Source organism: Rattus norvegicus, chromosome 2 (genome assembly GCF_021556685.1).
Source record: "Rattus norvegicus strain SHRSP/BbbUtx chromosome 2, alternate assembly SHRSP_T2T, whole genome shotgun sequence".
Taxonomy (NCBI): domain Eukaryota; kingdom Metazoa; phylum Chordata; class Mammalia; order Rodentia; family Muridae; genus Rattus; species Rattus norvegicus.
Genome location: NC_141535.1, coordinates 143,331,241 through 143,353,040, shown reverse-complemented (window position 1 = coordinate 143,353,040; position 21,800 = coordinate 143,331,241). Strand labels below are relative to the sequence as shown.

The following is a 21,800-nucleotide window of genomic DNA, read 5'->3' as shown; positions in this document are numbered from 1 at the left end:
CTGTATAAACCAGACTGGCCTCAAACTCATGGTGGTCTCTGCCTCCTAAGAGCTAAGATTAAAGAATGCTAAGAGAAAGAAAAAAGGGCATGTGTGGACTTTTTACTATTTAATTTAAGTGCTACTTCTGGCTGCTTGCCATTTGTTTCTTTTTTGGTTTGGGTTTTGCTTAAAGAAAGAAAGGGCATGGAGTTGAGTTATTAAGGAGGTGGGAGGGTCTAGAGGAGAGGAAAACATGATCAGAATATATGAAAAAACTTTTTCAAGTAAAAGATTGTGTCACATTATTCAAAAACATGGCGTTTTCAAAAGTGATCTCTAGAGGTAGATTTTCATACTGGGTCTGATCTATAAACAACTTTTAAATAACTCACCCTACATGTCTTACTGTTTTATAGCATCTATGTCCTTTTGAAAAATGAAATTCAATGTTTTTCCAGGTTTTATTGTTATATTTTTAATAAGATAAAATTATAAATGGTAATAAGACATTTAGCTATATGGAAAATGAAGCTTTGATTTTTATTTATTACTCATTCACTCTTTTATTTATTTTATTTATATGGGCAACACCCACCGTGTCATGGGCATGTCTGATGCCCATGAAAGCCACAAGGGTGTTAGGTTTTCCTGGGCTACACCATTCACAGATGGGTGTATGCACCATGTGGGTCCTAGGAATTGAATCCCAGTTCTCTTGGCAGAGTGACCAGTGCTCTTAAACACTAAGCCATCTCTCCAGCCTTTAGAACTCTGTTTTAATGCCTTTCCTATTTTTACCTTCTTTAAATGGTCTTTAAACAGAACATTTTATTGTTTTTTAAATGTAGTCTGATAAATACTAGCCACAATGATTATCAAGTATACACCTCCATGTGAAGCTTGCTTAGCACTGGCTGTAGTATAAATCCCAGACTCCTTTCCAGCTCTGTCAGTACAGTTCAAACCTCTGTAAACCTCTATTTCCTTGTGCATAAATGGAAAGATAACAACGGTACCCATTCCATATTAGTATGAAAATTAAATGACATATAAAATGAAAACACGTAATAGCTACCTATGGTTTTAAGGACACAGTATAGCAGCATATAGCATAGAATGTGAGGAAATGTCAATGAGGAGGAATGTCGATGAGGGCAGACTACCTTGGTGCAAGAAAGTATTTCTTCTCTGATAGTATAGAAATTTCTGATAGAAATTATTAAGATTTCTGCCAATCCCATTCCTTCTTCCTGCCTTTACCAGAGTACTAGGGCATAAAAACATCTTTCCCAAACATTCATTATTAATGTTAGTTAGTGAGTGTTAGGAATGGTATATAGTAGAGACTCAGAAAGTAGTATTAAGTAATTATATTCATCATGTATTCTGAAACACTAAATGTTAAGATTTAGGAAACAACAATATTCACTTACCCTTTTTAAATTTATGTACAGGAAGTTTTTTAAGTTGATCTTTGCGAAGTCTGTTTCTTCTATTTCTATGTCTGTCCTGAACAAATTTTGTAATCTAATGATAGAAAGAAAGAAAAAAGACAAGTCAGATATTAAATATATAAATAAAAATTGGCACTAAAATAAAAAAATCTCTTTTAAGTTTCTGGATAGCTGCTGTAAAACCAATTTAATTTATTTTAATCCTAATGACAATATTATTTTTTTAATGACAATATTATTAATTAAACCATTAAGTTCAAAGTGATTTGTTAATTTTATATTATAATTTGAATTTCTTATTAAATAAACTTCAACTTTTTAAAATTACTACATTTAGTTTCTTATGTATATGTGCACACACACATGTGCCACAGTGAGCATGTGGAAGTCAGAGGCTATCTTGGAAGAACGTGTTCTCTCTTTCTAGCATCTGAGCCCCAGGGGTCAGACTCAGGTCACCAGACTTGGCAACAAGCCTTACCCTGTAAACCATTTGCCGGCCCAGACTTTATCCTTTATTTACTGATATAAAGTTATAAATGGCATTCTAATACTCTAGAACTAGGGTTTGCAATAATACAATCAGTAGACTACAAATTATAAATACTTTAATTGGTAATAAACGGTTGAGAAGCTGGGGCTAGAGAGGTGAGTCAGTCGTTAAGAGAGAGCACTTGCAATTGCAACTCCTGCAGAGGACCCAGGCTCATTCCCAGCACCCACATGACCATGGAGCCACCTGTGACTCCAGTTCCAGAGGAGCCAGTGCCCTCTTCTGGTGTCCATGTATACAACTCAGAAATAAAAAGAATAAACAATCAATATACTTAATAGTTTACGTAAATCTCAAAACGTATGCTGAGAGATGACACAAAAAACCACACAGCTTTGAAGTCCATTAATCTAACAAACTATGGTGAATAAAATCAGGTTTGTGCTTATCTAGGCATGTGAGTCAAAGGAGACATAAAGAGAAATAGGGATTACTAAAGAACAGAAACAATTTTTCAGTGATAGACATCTCATCTTGATTGTAATAGTGATAGTATACCTGTGTGTGTTTGAATATATATGTGTAACTATATACGTGCTAAACTCTACTATGATGTACAACTTAAATGTGTGGTTTATAGTGAGAATGGCTAAGATCAAAAACTCAGGTGACAGCAGATGCTGGCGAGGATGTGGAGAAAGAGGAACACTCCTCCATTGTTGGTGGGATTGCAGACTGGTAAAACCATTCTGGAAATCAGTCTGGAGGTTCCTCAGAAAATTGGACATTGAACTGCCTGAGGATCCAGCCATACCTCTCTTGGGCATATACCCAAAAGATGCCTCAACATATAAAAGAGACACGTGCTCCACTATGTTCATCGCAGCCTTATTTATAATAGCCAGAAACTGGAAAGAACCCAGATGCCCTTCAACAGAGGAATGGATACAGAAAATGTGGTACATCTACACAATGGAATATTACTCAGCTATCAAAAACAACGAGTTTATGAAATTCGTAGGCAAATGGTTGGAACTGGAAAATATCATCCTGAGTGAGCTAACCCACTCACAGAAAGACATACATGGTATGCACTCATTGATAAGTGGCTATTAGCCCAAATGCTTGAATTACCCTAGATCCCTAGAACAAAGGAAACTCAAGACGGATGATCAAAATGTGAATGCTTCACTCCTTCTTTAAATGAGGAAAAAGAATACCCTTGGCAGGGAAGGGAGAGGCAAAGATTAAAACAGAGACTGAAGGAACACCCATTCAGAGCCTGCCCCACAGGTGGCCCATACATATACAGCCACCCAATTAGACAAGATGGATGAAGCAAAGAAGTGCAGACCGACAGGAGCCGGATGTAGATCGCTCCTGAGAGACACAGCCAGAATACAGCAAATACAGAGGCGAATGCCAGCAGCAAACCACTGAACTGAGAATAAGTCCCCCGTTGAAGGAATCAGAGAAAGAACTGGAAGAGCTTGAAGGTGCTCGAGACCCCAAAAGTACAACAATGTCAAGCAACCAGAGCTTCCAGGGACTAAGCCACTACCTAAAGACTATACATGGACTGACCGTGGACTCTGTCCCCATAGGTAGCAATGAATATCCTAGTAAGAGCACCAGTGGAAGGGGAAGCCCTGGGTCCTGCTAAGACTGAACCCCCAGTGAACTAGACTATGCGGGGAGGGTGGCAATGGGGGGAGGTTTGGGAGGGGAACACCCACAAGGAAGGGGAGGGGGGAGGGTGATGTTTGTCCGGAAACCGGGAAAGGGAATAACACTTGAAATGTATATAAGAAATACTCAAGTTAATAAAAAAAAATAAAATAAAAAAAATGTGTGGTTTATTTTATGTCAACCATACCTTAATAAATAATTAATTAACCATTAAAACATTAAAAAATAACAGTTTTATTGAGGCTAGGTATATAACTCAGTAATAGAATGGTTGACTTGTTTATACAAGGTCCTTTCATCAATCCTGACTCTAAAAAGAAAAAAATCCAGCAATAAATTGAAAGGAAAAATTATGGACTCCAAATTTACATAAAAGAAAGCTGAAATATATGCAGTTATGAATCCAAATACATATGGCTATAATAGATGTAAGTGGCATAAGTTCACCAATTTTTAAGGAAGCATGTAATAGGAAAAGAATCCAATTCCATGCTATTTACAAGATATAGTTAAAATTGAAAGATACCTTAAGGTTTATTAAGGGGGACAAGGGGAATACATGTGAACATATTAAAGTAAAAGCCATGTACCCAGTAAAACAAGAGTAAAAAGAATATTTAGCAAGATAGCTTAAAACTATAGGAGCAATATATGAGTTCAAAACCTTAGGGATTTATATCTCTGTCAAACACAAATGTAAATACATTAAGTAGTAGAGCTGCACTAGCTCTCTCTCTGTGTCACAGGCGAGCACTTGAAGCACAGCCCCCCCCCCCCAAGTGAGGCTTTCAGAATAGACAGACAGACAGCAGCCTACAAGATGCAGCACTGAAAGATAAAGACCACACTTATATATGTGCTTTGAGGGTTCAAAAGATTTTTAAACTTAAAAACATAATATTCAAATTAATCTCTTCTTACTTTGCTGAATTTGGCTATCAGAAAATTAAAAATAATAGTGTTCTACAAAAGGGCCTATATCATAACTGCCCTGTGAAAGACTCAACAAGCAGCTGAAAGAGTCAGATGCAGATATGTGCACCCAACCAATGGACAGAAGCTGCTGACCCCTCTGGTTGAATTAGGGAAAAGCTGGAGGAAGCTGAGGAGGAGGGCCACCCTGTAGGAGGACCAGCAGTCTCAATTAACCTGGACGGCTGAGATATCTCAGACACTGGATCACCAACCAGGCAGCACACACCAGCTGAGATGAGGCCCCCACACATATACAGCAGAGGACTGCAGGGTCTGAGTTCAATCAGAGAAGATGCACCTAAGCCTCAAGAGACTGGGGCCCCAGGAAGTGGGGAGGTCTGGTGGGGTAGAGGGTTGGAGGGATGGAGGGACATCCTTATGAAGATGGGGGGAGGAGATATGAGATGTGGAACAGTCAGAGGGTGGACAAGAAGGGGGATAAAGTCTGGACTGTAAAAAAAAAAGATTAAATTGAAAAAAGAATAGTGTTCTGTTGCTTAGCTTTGTTTTAGAAAACCTAAGAATGCAAAACAACAGACAACTATCGTCAAAGCTGCACAATTCTGAAATCATTAAACTGCATTTTTAAATATGTCAACTTAATGCTATGTGATTTCTATTTTTTAAATTAGACAAATCCACAAACTTAAATGGATGTGTAACTGCATTCTTCACGTATGTGAACAGCATTTATAAAACTTACTACAAAAGGATGTCACAGAACAGTTGTTTAAATATTACCTAAGGATTCATAACGTGTTTTCTGATCATAGTGCAACTGAATTAGAAATATGTATAAAAAGATACTGAAAATGTCAGAAATGTAAAACTTTAATAAAGTAATCCATGGATCACAAAACAACCCCCGGAGGGTAACAGGTTTCTGGTGAAGCCTCTTTACCACCTAGACTCTCAGCAGCACGGAAGAGACCAGGAATTATTAGAGGACGATGAACCCTAACTCACAGGAGAAAGAGCACGCTTTCCACTGGAGCAGCATTAGACAACCTGGAGGACTCAAATACCTGACAGCAGCTTGAGATGCTGTAGGCTGAAGTATAGGCAATATACCTGTTCACTCCTGTAAAGGTACTATGCAGTATTATCCTCTCTTAAGACAGAAATGGCAGATGAGCAGGAAAAGGCTAGGACTGAAGGGAAACAAAGGAAATGCCTTCCAATAAGGATGCCATTTCAGTGAGTTGTACAGCCTAGTTTCAATTGATTTATCTACAAACACCCCCTTCACCTACGTCTCAGGAACACTGCAGAAGAGGGGGCAAAAAGACTCTTAAGAGTTAAAGAATTAGGACGTGTGCTGTGAGGTCGTGTCTCCTAGTAATACCAGAAGGTCCACCTGCCCAAATGTGAGCTGAACAAAGTAATTACAATAAATATACCAAACTGGATGACAAAAGCCCATGCAGCTACACAATAATGAGCAAGTGAGGAAAGCTGGGAAGGGGAGAGGTGGTCCTCCCTATGGAAGAGCACACCGGTTGTTTGTCTAATACCAAATGGTCAGCCCAAAAACATACATAGAAGAAGCACTCTATGGAATATAAGGGTTATATGTGTGTGTGCATGCATTATATATATGTATAGTCATAGGCATGAATAACAATTAGTTTGTTAAAAGGGGGCATGAATTTGAAGGAAAGTAGGGAAGGGTATACAGAAGAGTTTGGAGGGAAAAGAGGGAAGGGAGACGTGATCAAATTATAATTGCAAAAATAAAAGATATAAATACAAATCTTAAAAAAAAAAAGACTTCACCTAAATGCCCTAAGGGACAACAGTGTAAATAAGGGCAATAAAAGTTAATTAAGGAAAAAGAAGAAAGGCATTTTCAGGCAGGTGTGGTGGGGCATGCTTTTAATCCCAGTATTTGAGGAGGTAAAGGGGTAGCCATCTCTGTGAGTTCAATCCCAGCCTGGTCTACAAAGTGAGTTCCAGGACAACCAGGGTTGTTACACAGAGAAACTCTGTCTCAACAACAAACTAACTACCTAGAAAAGAAAAAGAAAGAATTTGTATGTATTTTGCTCACTGTGTGTGTGTGTGTGTGTGTGTGTGTGTGTGTGTGTGTGTGTGTGTGTGTGTGTACATATGCATCTCAAAGCAGTGTGAGTCTGGTTTATTATGGACGCAGAACGCAAGTCTACTTCATGGAAAGACAAATCATATAAACATGTAACAATAATGCAAGGCACAGATGGCCAAGAATATAAAGAGAACTTACTCCACATATGACAGAAATTCTCTTCAAACTGTTAGCGAAGGATATGAATAACAGAGACCACTATCGTACTATGTTGAAAATAACTTCTTAAAAAATATAATTAGTAAGAAGCTGAGGCCTCCAAGGAAAAATGGAGGACTTTAAGCTGCCTACACATGACTGGTTAAGGAGACATCAGGAGAAGAAAGAGTAGACTGATTCCAGAGGAAGAAAGTAGAAGTCAGCCTCAGAAACTCGGAATGGCAGTGAGGGAACCAATGAAACAATGGGAAGGAAGAGGAAGGAAGAGATGGGTGCGACTGAGAAAAGGTGAGCTGCAGCCATGTGCATGTGTGTGTGAAGACAGGGCCAATAACGAAGCTGAGTGACTCTGGGGAGAGGAGACTTGTCCTAATCCCCGGGGCTTACAGCCCTCGAGACTTCAAATGCCGTCTCTGGTTTAGGTAAGAATGGTACCTCTGGCAACCAGTGAGGTAATAGAGAGAAACCCCATTTATCACCCTATGAGTAGGGGTGAGTTCTTGCCAGTGAATCTATATTTAAAGCTGAGCTAGACTGGGAGGCCTGAGAACAGACAGCCACAAGGCAGGCAGCTATCATGTCACAAGGTTCGGCTCTGGAGCACTTAAAAAAGCAGGAAGGACAGATGCTGACAAGCTGACACTGTAGGCCACAGGAGGGTTGGTTCGGGGGATGTTAAGTAAATAAGCCCACCTTTGGTGGCTGGACAGGTTCATCAGTGGAAATAACCACACAGTCTGATAGCTCTGAGTGTGGGCTCCGACTCTTGACTCACCTATCTACCTGCTGCTGGTCATTACTGCAGAACCCAAGAGCTCTGGCATGCACCCCACAGCATGGGAGCAGTACATAGATCTTGTACATATGAACGCAGCTCTTTCCTCTGTACACATCTCAACCCTGTAGCTGCTACTTATGCATCTGACACTCGGAGAGATGTCCCCTGCTAGAGCATTAGCCACCCTCTTTAATATAACCTTCGAGTCTCAAAGACTGAGAAAATTTGCCAAGCCCAAAGACCACTAAGCTAACTATGACCAGCAGAGGTCTATGATATGGAAAGAAAGTTCTATTAATGGAGATACTTTTGGTGGACCATCCAGATTCCCACAGGCTAGGCTAGGAGAGAGGAAGAGAGGAAGAGGGGGTAGGGGGGAAGGATCAAGATGCTGCAGGGGGGGAGCCAGAGCAGACTCAGAGCTGCAGAGATCTTCTAAAACGTAGGCCGAAAGGCAAAGAGGCCCAGGGAAGGGCAGTCCAAAACCATCTTGGGCAGCAAAACCAATGGGCTTCACATAAGGTAAACCAGGCAACTAAGCTGAGGGAAGATTTAGAGGTGTTGAGCTAGGAGTAAAAGTATGGTCATGTTAGCCATGGGAGGCTTAAAAGATCCTAGCCATTGAGACAGTAAGATAGGTAAGTTAAAAAGAGCTAGTGTACAAGTGTCTTTCATCCATGGATCCAAGAGAACCTGGGAAGGTGGCTGATAGCACAGCCCACCCAGGAACATTCAATTGGGATTGTAAAACTACATATGGTGCCCAACAATACGGGCTCAACACCAGCAGAAATCACATGAAAGACAGGAGGCTACAACTTCAACTGACCCTCCCCACATCCTCCCACACCTCACGTATATATAAATAGTAAGGACTCTAATACTCCATTCCCCACGGCCTGCTATGCTCCCTATTTTTCTTTGCTTTTTCTCTGCATGTGTATATATACGTTTATGTGTGTGTACATGTGTGTCGAGGTGCATGTATATGATGTATGAGGAAGCCAGAGATAGAAAACAATATCTACCTAATTGTTTTGGGCTTTTTGGATTTTGTTGGTGGTGTGTGGTTTGGGTCTTTTGTCTGTCTGTCTGAGTCAGAGGCTCACACTGACAACTGGAGCTCATACACATGGCCAGATGGGTCTCAGAGATGATCTTGTCTTCGCCCGTGAGCCCACCCCAGGTGCTGGGAGCACAGGGAGGAGCTTCTGCTGCCTGCACTGGAGAAAGCTGGCCATTGTGCTTATCTGTTAGATAATGCTTGTCTTTTCTGCCTTGTCTTTCCCACTGTTTTCCCCTCCATCCCCCTTGATATACTTTTAATACCATTTTATCTTTTTTAAAACCCACATGTATCTGTTATTTTTGTTTAGTGTGTGTGCTTGTTTTGGAAATCAGACATGCAGAAATTGGTTCTCTTTTTACCATGTGGATCCCAGGGAACAAGCTCCGATTACCAGGTGTATAAGCATCCTTACTCCCTGCGCCATCGTGCCCACCCATGCTTTTAGATTTTATCTCTTTAAATAACTTTGTTTTCCAACTCTGCCTTGATTATAAAATCTATGATCTTGAGTTGTATGTGACCTCATGCTCTCTTCAATTCCCTTCTATTATGTTATTTTCCTAATTGTCTTTTGCTTCTCCTCCATTTTTCCTTTTCCCAGTTTTCTTCATTTCATTCACTTATCATTTTTATAATTAACTAAATCAGTTCTTCATAGCACATTCAGAATTAGTCTCCCCACCACTGATTTATGATCATCAGTGATTAAGTGGGCTAGATCTAACCAATCTACTTTAATATATTTCTATATCCTATAAGGTTTAATACTGTTTGTTTTCTGTGTTGAGTAGTAATGGGGATGGTGTCTTCAAGGAAAATAAATAAATAAAAACTAGATATGTAAACATACAAATGTATAACATTGAGTCCATTAAAATATCCTGACTTTTCAGCCCCTGAATTAAAAGTTAGTTAAAATGCTGAGAGAAAATTCCAAGTTTAGTAGTAGAAATTACTAGTGACCTGAAATACAATATAAACATGCAGATTAATCATTTCAGAACCTGGAGAGGAAAATCAGTAAGAGAAGAAAAATCAGAAAGTGGATGCTTTAATCCTACTTAGAAGGGGAAACAAAATAATCACAGGAGGTAGAGGGAGGGAGGGTACTGGGAGAGAGAGGGGAGGAAAAAGGGGGGGCAGGATCAGGTGTGGGAAGAAACAGCAGAGAAGTACAGGGGTCAGGAAATTGAACAGAAATATGTAGCAGTGGGGGATGGGTAACTGGGGGGGGGGGCACTAGCATGTCCCAGATGCAGGGAAGCAAGAGGCTCCCAAGATCCAACAGGAATGACATTAGCTGAAATACCCAACAAAGGGGAGATAAAACTGTAGAGACCATATCCAGTGGATAGGCACGGCCCTCAGTTGAGGGATGAGGCCACCCAACCATTTTAAGTATTTTAACCCAGAATTGTTCCTATTTAAAGGAAATACAAAGACAAAAAAATGGAGCAAAGACTGAAGGAAAGGCCAGAGACCACCCACCTAGGGATCCATCCCATCTACAGACAACCCCCCAACTATTGCTAATTCCAAGAATTGGTTTCTGACAGGAGCATGGTATAGCTGTCTCCTTAGAGGCTCTGCCAGCACCTGACCAATACAAATGTAGATACTCACAGCCAACCATCTGACTGAGCCCAGGAAGAATTAGGGGAAGGACTGAAGGAACTAAAAGGAATTGTAATCTCATAGGAAGAACAACAATATCAACCAACCAGACCCCCCTCCCCGGAGCTCCTAGAGACTAAACCACCAACCAAAGACTACCATGGAGGGATCCATGGTTCCAGCTACATATGTAGCAGAGGGCTGGCTTATCTGACATCATTGAGAGGGGAGGCCCTTGGTCCTGTAGAGGCTTGATACCCCAGTATAAGGGGATGTTAGAGTGGTGAGGCAAGAATGGGAGACATTAGTGGGGGAGCACCTTCATAGAGGCAAAGGGGAGGAAGGATGGGATGGGGGGTTGTGAAGAGGAAACTGGGAAGAGGGAAAACATTTGAAATGTAAATAAATAAAATAACCAATAAAATATGGATAGAAATCATAATGATATAAACAAGGTCAGAAAGAGATCTAGATTTAAGACTAAATAGAAATATTTGAAATTTTCGAGAAAGAAAGAGAACACACAGTGGAAAGCACCCAGAAGAGAGAATGTAAGGGATGAGGACACAGTTGAGCAAATGGTACTGAAATGCCATAAGGAAAAACTTGGCATGGCCATATCCAAGACTGCTGGGATACACTCAAGAAACCAGCCTGAGTCTGTAGGATAGGAGCTGAGATAAGAAGGAAAGGCTCAGGGAATACATGTGTGCATGCACCACACAGCAGTATTAAAATAAAGCACTTAAACAATTAACATTGTGAAAAATGGTCATCCCAAAAAGCACTCTGCAGACTCAAGGCAATCTTACCAAAATCCTAAGACCATTCTTATTCACAGAAAAAGAAAAAAGGACTTAAAATTCTTATGGAAACCCAAAACAGAAAGCCAAAGAAATCTTGAGCAAAATAAATAATGCTGGAGGCATCTTATTATCATCAAACCTGATTTGAAGTTATACCACAAAGCTATAGCAATAGAAACAACATGGCTCTGGTATAAAGCCAGACAAATAGGCGAGTGGAGCAGAGGGCACAAATATAAACCCACACAATCATCACCACATGATTTTAGAGAAAGGTTTTAAAAATAACACTGGAGAAAAGATGCCTCTAACAAACGGTGCGAGAAATATTGCCTATCCACATACAGAAGAATGAAACCAGATCTTTTAGTTCACTTTGTACAAAAATCAGCTCTAAGTGGACCAAAGACTTTAGACTTGAAACTCTAAAACTGTTAAAAGAAACAGTAGAAATGGGTAGATAACTTAGTCCAGTGGTTCTCAACTTTCCTAATGCTTTGACCTTTAATACAGTTCCCCATGTTGTGGTGACCCCAAACCGTAAAATTATGTCATTGCTACTGTTATGAATCATTATGTATATACCTGCCCAAAGGGGTTTTGACCCACAGGTTGAGAACTGCTGGCTGAGTCAATAAAGTACAAGCACAAACACCTGAGTTTGATCCCCAGAGCCCACATAAAATAACCTAGTCGTGATAAGACACACTTATAATCTCAGTACTAGGAAGCCAGGATCAATGGAGACTTTGGGCTCACATGATAATCAGTTTTGCCTACCAAGTGAATGCTAAACTAGTAACCCCTCCCCAAACCAAACTCCCAAAGAACAACAACCAAAAAACCAAAACAACAAAAAGAACCCAAAAGGTTTTCTTCCAGTGTGCCACTTAGGATCCCATTGTCATCATGGACCACAGGGGTGTCCCTGATGCTAAGATCCGCATCTTTGACTTGGGATGGAAGAAGGCAAAAGTTGATGAATTCCCACTTTGTGGCCAGATGACAATGAACAGCTTTTTCTTACCGTGGTATTAGTGTCAACAAATGCATGGGAAAGAGTGTGGCAAGGACAGCTTTTATATCCGAGTGAGGCTAATCCTTGCCATGTCATCTGAACCAACAGGATGATGTCCTATGCTGGGGCTGATAGGTTCCAGACAGTATGTGTGGCACCTTCAGGGAGCCTCAGGGCAGAGACCAGGGTTCACCCTGGCCAGGCTAGCATCACCTGCACCAAGCTGCAGAATAAGGAGAATGTGGTCGAGGCTCAAGTTCTCTGGTTACCAGACAATCCCCATTTCAAAGAAGTAGGGCTTCCCCAGGTTTAATGATTTGCAGATGAATTTGAAGACATGATTGCTGAGATACTCATACCTGATGGTTGTGGAGTCAAACATATCCCCAATCATGGTCCCTGAACAAGTGGAGAGCCCTGCACTTCTGAGGACTTTCACAGTGTTCTCTTGTACCCTACCAAATCATGTTCAGCCTGAAAAAAAAAATAGCACCTGCAGAAGGACATCCAAGACTGTCCTCTGGCCTCCACATGCATGCATGTAGTGACATACATACACAGTGCACAGAGAGAGGGAGGCAAAACACTTCAAGATTCCAGCTATAAAGCAAGGAGTTTCTCAATGGTATTTAAGCCACTCAAGAAATAAAATCAACAACTGACAAGCAGAATCCCATGAAATCAAAAGTATGTTTACTTGTATACAGTAAACATCTACTTCTGTGAGAAAAAAATAGCCCACACAATGACAGAAACATATTTCCAGCTGTATGCACGACAGAGAATTTATATCTAGATTAAAAGTTCAAAAACTACACAAGAAATCAAACAACCCAATCAATAAAACGGCTTTAAAAAGTGAAAAGACAGTTCTCAAAGAAGTAAACAAAAATGGCTAATAACATTTTAAAGTGTTCAACTTCACAAGTCATCAGAGAAGTTCAAGTCAAAACTATACAGGGATTGCATCTTACCACAGTCCAAATGTCAGTCATTAAAAACCAATAATCACAAACACTGGTAGGATATGTACAAATAAATGTGAGGTCTGACACTGCTAGTAGGAATGTAAGCTAGTCTAGCCATTATGGAAATTAATATGAAGGTTTTCTAACACTTACTGTCCATATGATTTATCTACAGCAGTCCTGAGAATTTACTCAAAAGTCTTTAAATTGACGCATCATACAGAAACACACACATTAGCGTTAAATGCAGCAGTCTTTATCGTAGCTAAAGTACGAAACCAATGTAGGTATCTAACAACTGAGAAATGGATAAGGAAAATGTAACACACATACACACACCTCTTTTAGCCAACAAACGTTACACCATTTTCAGGAAATTATGCAGCTAGACATATTATATCAAACAAAGTAAGCTAATCAAAGACAAATACATGTCACTTCTGGTTCCTAGATTTTATATAGATATTCAAAATCATGAATATACACATATACATAGGACTTAAAAGTAAAGCTGTCTAAGAACCAATGGGGTGGTGGGGAGAGAGGCATGAGAAAAAGTGAAGTGTCATAAAGATGAGTAAGTTCAACAAACAATATATACATGCATAAAAACATTAAAATACTCATAAAGTTTGAATGGAGACACCCTCCATGATGAAGAAAAAAGCCACTCTCAGAAGCCATACAATTATCTACAAATCCCAGAGCCAATATGAGCTCCCATCTTATGAGTCATTGGCTAGGTATCCCTGAGGCCTCCAAACTAATACAGGTTATTTCCACTGTGGTTGGTTGCCTAATTGTGGCTACATGGTGAGTAAGACCTCACTGCCGAGGCGGCCACACACTCTGGTCATACAGAGAAATTAAGCTAAAATGAAGGTGGACGCTTCCTACCTGCTTTACAGTGGTGCTTGCAGGCTGCTGGGTGAGAGGTGTCATCAACAATCGATTCAGCTAGATATACTTAGTCCACCTTGCACACTATACAGAGCAGGCAAGCAAGATGTGCTCACTGGTATGACTGATACTACTATTGGGGTAACCTAACTCTTCCTCCCTGGACTTGGGGCCTATTCCTCAAGAGAAAAGTCATGTCGAGGACTTTAGACCTGTAAAGCTGGAGCCAAGGACTGGTGAGATAGCTCAGCAGGTCAGAGCCTTTGCTGTGCAAGCATAAGAACCTATGTTTGAATACCTAACACCTATAGAAAACCCTGCAAACATGGCTGCATATGCCTGTAAGCCCGGTATTAGTACACAGAGGCAGGTTCTGCGAGCTCACTGGCCATTGAGACTATCTGAAGTAGTGAGCTCTGAGTTCAGTGCAAGACCCTGCCTTAAGGCAAGGCAGAGTAGATAAAGACATCTTAACATCTTCCTCTAGGCTCCACATCTGTACATATGGGAGCATGCATCCACATACTCACATACATGTACCACCCATATATATATGCCATACATACATACATACATACATACATACATACATACATACATATATACATACATACATATATACTTATACAAAAAAAGAAAAAGCTGGTCACTATGGAGACTATAGACCTTAGTGGGGAAAGTATGCTTTTGTTTTGCTAAAGAGATATGATACGCCTATCAAATCACCTCTAAATCTTTATACTTATGCCACTGCTTAGTGTTCCTGTCAGCTTTGGCCAAAGAAACTTTTTTTAATGGGAAGCAATTTTTCAGGGATGTTCAAAGTTCTGACAACTCAGAGCTTACTGAGTGTCTGGCCCTAAAAGGGACATCTACATCTGTCCTCCAAGGCGTAGGGAGTATTAAAGAAAATGGAAACAACATAGGAGGTGGGGGAAGGAAGAGAAGCGACATGAAATGCTGCCTTTGGGACATGACATGGCTGTCACAGTCATGATTTCGTTACAGCTCTCAGGTGAAAGCTATCCTGGCAGTTGGGAGTCAAGAAATACCACAGTCACACCACACAACAAACCTCACACAAGCCATTTATTGGGAAAGACATAGGAGGAAGATGGCTGCCTCTGCTCAGGAGAGAAGCAGCACAGAACTGGGCAGGAAGCAGGTTTATAAAAGGTTTTTAGGCAGATGAGGTGGGGGTTGTCTGAGATTAGAGGGATTTTGTGGCCTGATCTGGAGGCAAACTCAGGGATTGGTATGATTTTGTGACCTGACTGTCGGCCTGGCCACTCTCCCACCTCAATGGGTTAGAAAAGATGTGATGGCTGTTAGAGAAAGAAGTTTGGGAGTGGGGGAGGCTTAGCTTACAAAATTACAAAACAGTTATTGTTCCCTTCGTCATAAGACGTGTCTATAAATATTGTATCATGGATGAGGATGAGGTTCATGAGCCAAAGTATGCATGCTTTAGTAAATAACACCCCATCCATACTCACACACACAACTCTAAGTAAACTCAGCAGGCCACAAAGAGATAAGGGGGAAGAAAGAGAGAGAAAGACTACAAGGAAAGAGGAAGAGGACTCACTGGGGCTAAGGGGATAAAAGAGAATGAACATGGTCAAGATTCATTATATACAAGTAGAAAAGTGCCAAAGAATTAACCCAAATTCTTTAAATGAAGAAAATAATGTTCAATGTGTCTTTAAATCAAGTCATTAAAGTAGCACTGATGGAAAATGTGGTTTGCTTATGTACTATACATGAATATATATGTGCTGTTCTTCATGCTTTGAAGGTCCATGACAAATGGAGGGAATAAAGGCTCTCAACGAAGACTTGAATGTTCTTACATAGTACTATACTCGGCTAATATTAAAGCTGATATTGTATGTGTTGAGATGATTACATATATATTAATCTCTGGAAAATGCATACATGGATATTGGCATTGAAAAGTTCATGGTGTGAGCAGACTTCAGACACAGAGCTATGCATGTTAAATTGCTACAAGTTTGCACATGTTCTACCATAACTTTTAAACATTAAATAACTATATATTCATAATCCTTCTAGTTTCACACAGTTAAGGCTTCTTCTTACTTTCTAAGATAGTATATATTTAAAATGAAATTAAGGGTTTCTATTACCTAACCTCCCCCTCTTCCTTCCCTATACTCCCTGTCCATGCTTCCTTACCTCAGTGAATCCCCCTTTGCCTTTCACATCTTCTTGTTGTTGGTGGTGAATAAGTCACCTGACTGAGCCTAATTTTACAGGACTGCAGGTAAAGGTTATTTCTAGCAGCATGAACAATTTCCCAGTGGCTACAGCACTCAAGAAGATGGCTCTGCGTCCTCTAGCAATTGTTAACTGCCTACAAACGCACTGGAAGGGGTGGTGTCTAATGAGCCACTCTCCTCTGTTAACTGCCTACAAATCCTCAGGGAAATGAGGCCCGCCACACTCTATGAGGCCCATATTATGCATGCAGTCACAGCTGCTAAGAGACTAAAAGAGCAAGAAAGACCTTTATATATTTAATTTTTCTGTTAATACTTAAATAAAGAATATAGAATAATTTTATACCTATTCTATCTCCAAATATTTTATATCATATATCATACAGCCTCCAGAAATTTCCTCAATATAATCCTAAAAGAATTAGGCATTGGCCAGATGTGGTGACACACACCTTTAATTCCAGCACCAAGGAGGAAAAGGTATACAGATCTCAGTGATTGAGGCTGGCCTGGTCTACATAGTGAGTTCTAGGACAGCCATGGATATACAGTGAGACACTATCTCAAAATAGAAAGGAGGTGTGGGAGAGATTAAATGAATTAGGCATGACTCACTCAAGTATTAGCTCAGTATCACTTTGAAAGTTACTAGGACTTCACAGACCCTCTAGAGTCCTGCAACCATTCTCTAGTTATAGTAGTCTTAGAGAAACAATGTATCATCTCACTACCTCAAGACCTCATTCTGTTTACATTTTAATATGAATTTTCTCGAATTTACTTCTAGGTGAGCTTGCTCAATTTGCTGATAATACCAATATATCACTGCTCAGACTCTACATGACTATCCACTTTGTGTGTCAATCGGTACATCTTCCTTTTTCTCAAGTTTTTTTTTTTATTTTTAAATTTCTGTTTAATAATCTTATATTGTTTTTTTAAATTAATTTATTTTATACTCCAGATTTTATTCCCCTCCCAGTCTACCCCCCTAGGGTTGCACATCCCATACTTCCTCCCTGCCTTCCCCCACACTATCCTCTCCCTCCCCCCTCAAGTTTCCACATAGATGTCCCTACCCCACCCGCCCCACCAGACCTCTAAACTCCCTGGGGCCTCCTCCAGTCTCTTGAGGGTTAGGTCTATCTTCTCTGACTGAGTCCTCTGCCGTATATGTGTTGGGGCCCTTATCTCAGCTGGTGTATGCTGCCTGGTTGGTGATCCAGTGTCTGAGAGATCTCAGGGGTCCAGGTTAATTGAGACTGCTGGTCCTCCTACAGGGTTGCCCACCTCCTTAGCTCCCTCCAGCTTTTCCCTAATCCAAACAGGGGGGTTCAGCAGCTTCTGTTCATTGGTTGGGTGCACATATCTGCATTTGACTCTTTCAGCTGCTTGTTGGGTCTTTTAGAGAGCAGTCATGGTAGGTCCCTTTTTGTGAGCGCCTCATAGCCTCAGTAATGGTGTCAGGTCTTGGGGCCTCCCCTTGAGCTTGATCTCACTTTGGGCCTGTAGCTGGACCGCCTTTTCCTCAGGCTCTTCTCCATTTCCATCCCTGCATTTCTTTCTCCAGTTTTTAAAAATTTATTTTGTTTTATTTGTATGAGTGTTTTGTATGTATGTATGTATGTATGTATGTATGTATGTATGTATGTATGTATGCATGCATGCATGAACACCACATGCATGCTTGGTATCCAAGAAGATCAGAAAAGGACATCACATCAGATGCCCTGGAATTGGAGTGCAGACAGCTATGAACTACCATGTGAGTGGTGGGAACTGGACAGAGGTCTTCTACCAGAACAAGTGCTCTTCCATTTCAAGCTAAGCTATAGATATTAGTATATGTTTTCCCTCCTTAGTGTGTATGCATTTTTACACACAGTATGTTTCTATACAACTTAATAGATTCAGACAAACACTATGCATTTGTGTACCCCAACTTTCTATCTTGATACAGGAAAGGGTTCTCACCTGGGAAAGTCCCCTCCTACCTTTTCAGCCATCCTTTACCCATCTCCAGTTCCTCATGCACAGTAACTGTTCTTTCAGTTTATTTCTCTCCCATACTCTACTTGCCTTTGCTAGAACTTTATATAAAAACACATACTTAACATGTCTTATATGGCTTCTCTTAATTTTTCAATGATTTTTAGATCTACCCATAGTACTTTTATAATTACTAAAGTCAACTGACTTACCATAAAAATAACTATTAAGATGAGGCAGATGCCCACTATGATGAGGAAGGGGATCAGATAGTACTCCAAAGGAAGGCTCAGTTCTGGAACTAAGATAACGTGGCCCCTGGAAGAAAAAAATTAATAATCGATAGTTAATAACAACTATCAAGTTATATTAAAAATTAATGACATGGCCATTAAATTCAAATCTACTCTGCACACCTTATTTTCTAAGATATGATTTACAGTGGTTCTCAATCTATGGGTTGTGATCCCTTTGGGGGTTGACTGGCCCTTTCATAAGGGTCACCCAAGACCATCTGAAAATACATACATTTACATTATGATTCATGAGAGTAGCAAAATTACAGTTATGAAATAGCAATGGAAATAATTTTATGGTTGGGAGTCACCGCATGAGAAACTATATTTAAAATGGTTAAATTAGAAAAGTTGAGCGCCCCCAATTTAGGGGGTGCTTTTTGCACTTTTAAGTCTATTTTGCATATTGTTCAGAATAATCCCTGGAGGAATATTATTTACTGAATGCAATTAAGTATGCAAACATATTTTATATGTAACATCAGCATAAACAACAATAGGGCTTGAGAGATGGCTCGGTGGTTAAGAGTACTTCCTGCTGTTGCAGAGGACCTGTGTTCCAGCACCTAAATGGTGGTTCACAACCATCTGTAACTCCAATTATAGGGATCCAACACCTTCTTATGACGTCTACAGGCACCAGACACACACATGATGAACATATATATGTGCAAGAAAAACACAAAGAAAATAAAAATAATAAATCTTAAAAGCAAACAAACAAGCAAACAAACACAGTAGCACCTCTAGAAGCATGTAATAAAAGCTGACCTCATTCATTATTTCCATCAATATAAAACTCCTAAAGTCTGGGGCTGGAGAGAGGACAGCTCAGTGCTTAGGATCACTTGCTGGTCTTGCAGAGAAGTAGGGTTCAATTTCTCGTGTCTATATTGGGTGACTCACAACCTGCTCTAACTCCAACTACAGAGGACCAACTGTCCTCCTCAGGCCTCCACAGGCACCATGCATGTACACAGTACACATACATGTATATAGGCAAACACTCATGAATAGAAAAATAAAAATAAATACATCTGTTTTTCCCGCTACTTTGTAGCAATGGTTCTCAACCTTCCTAACTCATAAAATCATTTCATTGTTACTTTGTAACTGTAATTTTACTATAAACCATAATGTAAATAGCTGATATTCAGGATATCAGATATGTGTAACCCAAAGGCTGAGAAACCCTACTCTAGAGTAAATACTGACACAAGTTAAACCCTTCTCCTCCTTATGTTTTACCTGTTGTACCTTACACAATAGACATAGTCCTTGGACCCCTGCAATTATCTATGGGATATGGAATGAAAAAAATCTCATCAAGGAATTGCAAAGAGTAATTTCTTGTACATTTCCATGTTCTCCACAGTTTGACTGAAAGTGTCACAGAAATAATGTATGTTGTAGAGATGGAAATCGTAGAATATCACCTATCTCATTCCTCTTTGATATAATCATGCTGTTGGTTATATCCTATCAGATGAAAACAATGATCAGAATTAAGTTCACTGCCTTTCATGCATGGCCACACTTTACAAGGTATGAAAACATTGCTTCACAACTACCCTTGGTCTAAGCAGAGCTATAACGTGCTCAGCAGTGGGTGTTCTCTCCATTGGGAGGACTGGGGCACTAGACCCGACAGTGTTAGCCATGGTCTCCTGTTGCTCACTGCTAGGTGTTTTTCCCCCGATGGTGATAATACCACATACTCGGCTCAAGGGAAAGTAATAACAGTTATATTTTTTAAATTGTTTCTTTTCCCACTAACAAAAGTCTTTAGAATTTTACAGTACTTATGAAAAAATGAATATTTTTACTCCCATGCTGATTTTCCTGCTATTGTTTCTCAAATTTACATCTAAGGAATTCAACTAAACTGCAATAAATATAAACAGTATCAGGAATTTCTCCTAAACACCCTCCAAAACTTACTAGGACTGCTAGTGTCACTTCTCAGCAGAATAAAGGATAACAAATTATTTTATATGCACTTGTATAGCTTTGTATAAAATATCTAAATGATAATAGCATTGGTTAAAAAAGAAAGCAGCAGGCTTGGGTGAACCTATTTGATCATCTCTTTTAGTAAAAGACCATCTCAAAAATAATTTTCCAGTTTTGGGCACAAACCCTCTGCAGTACAACAATGGTGCCACTTACATGAGACATTGATCTGCTGGTATGTCACCACCACACCCACACTGACATGCTTTAAGTTAACAGTGCTGGGGTCTGAAAGCCAGACTGCTCCATAACTAACTTTAACCGATTATAGCTGTTCAGTATCTTTCAGTAGGAAGCTTATACCTGATCTATTCAGGCTTTTCTTTTTTCATGCCTATGACTTACGTGGATACATTTTTCCCAATATGGCAAAACAATCTCCTGTGATTTAACATATTCAATTGCTCAGAAATACCTTGCTAGGCAAGAAGAAACAAGCTAAAAATGCAAATCAGGATGTTCCAATAAAGTAGAAATGAACACTTTAGAATAAAAACTCTGTTTATAAGTACAAAATTGAAATTCATGACATTCTCAGCCACACTGATTTAGTGGTCTGTATTTTTAACTTAAAATTCTACAAGTCGTATTCATGCTTGTCTGTCATGTTCCAATCATTTTACCTATATTCAGGACATATTATGAGAATTCTAAATAGTCTAAAATCAATTAAGTATTTTAAGCATCTTGAGTTACAGGTTGTCCTGGCTGGTTTATTGTTAACTTCATAGAAGTTAGAATTATCTGAGAAGAGACAACCACAATTGAGAAAATGTCTCTATAAGACTGGCCCATAGGCAAGCCTGTGGGGCATTTTATTAACTAGTGGTTGGTGTGGGAGGGCTCAGCCCACTGTGGGTAGTGCCACCCCTAAGTAGGTTGTCTGGCTGAGGTTTTAAGAAGTAGGCTAAGTAAGCCATTTGGAGCAAGCCAGTGAACAGTGAACCTTCATGGCCCTGCTTCCAGGTTCCTGCCTTGACTTTTCTCAGTGTAGGACTGTCACTTTGAAGTGCAAGCAAAGTAAATCCCTTCCTCCACAGACTGCTGTTGGTCATGGCGTTTTATCACAGCAATACAAACTTAACTACTTACAAATTCAATAGATATTCAAGATACTGCTCTTTCTTAAGCAAACTGCTAGTGGTAGAGGTTGGGACAGCAGTTACTCATGGTTGAGATCTACTTTCTCTCTACTTTTGTATGTGCCACAGCTATGCATTCACCTTAGGTTAATCTCGATTTTTGAGGAG

At 39.9% G+C, this 21,800-nt stretch overlaps 1 protein-coding gene across 6 annotated transcripts in view; it reads right to left on the bottom strand.

The window, feature by feature from the left end:
• Positions 1 to 21,800, bottom strand: part of Rnf13 (ring finger protein 13) — a 120,652-nt gene that overhangs the window by 12,250 nt on the left and 86,602 nt on the right. For 4 of the 6 annotated variants that reach the window (XM_087633611.1, XM_087633598.1, XM_087633603.1 and 1 more), the window contains 2 exon segments: positions 18,454 to 18,559; positions 1,416 to 1,509 (listed from right to left, as the gene is read on the bottom strand). In XM_087633611.1, coding sequence (XP_087489737.1) covers positions 1,416 to 1,509; positions 18,454 to 18,559 — 200 coding nt within the window. 6 annotated transcript variants of the gene reach the window in all.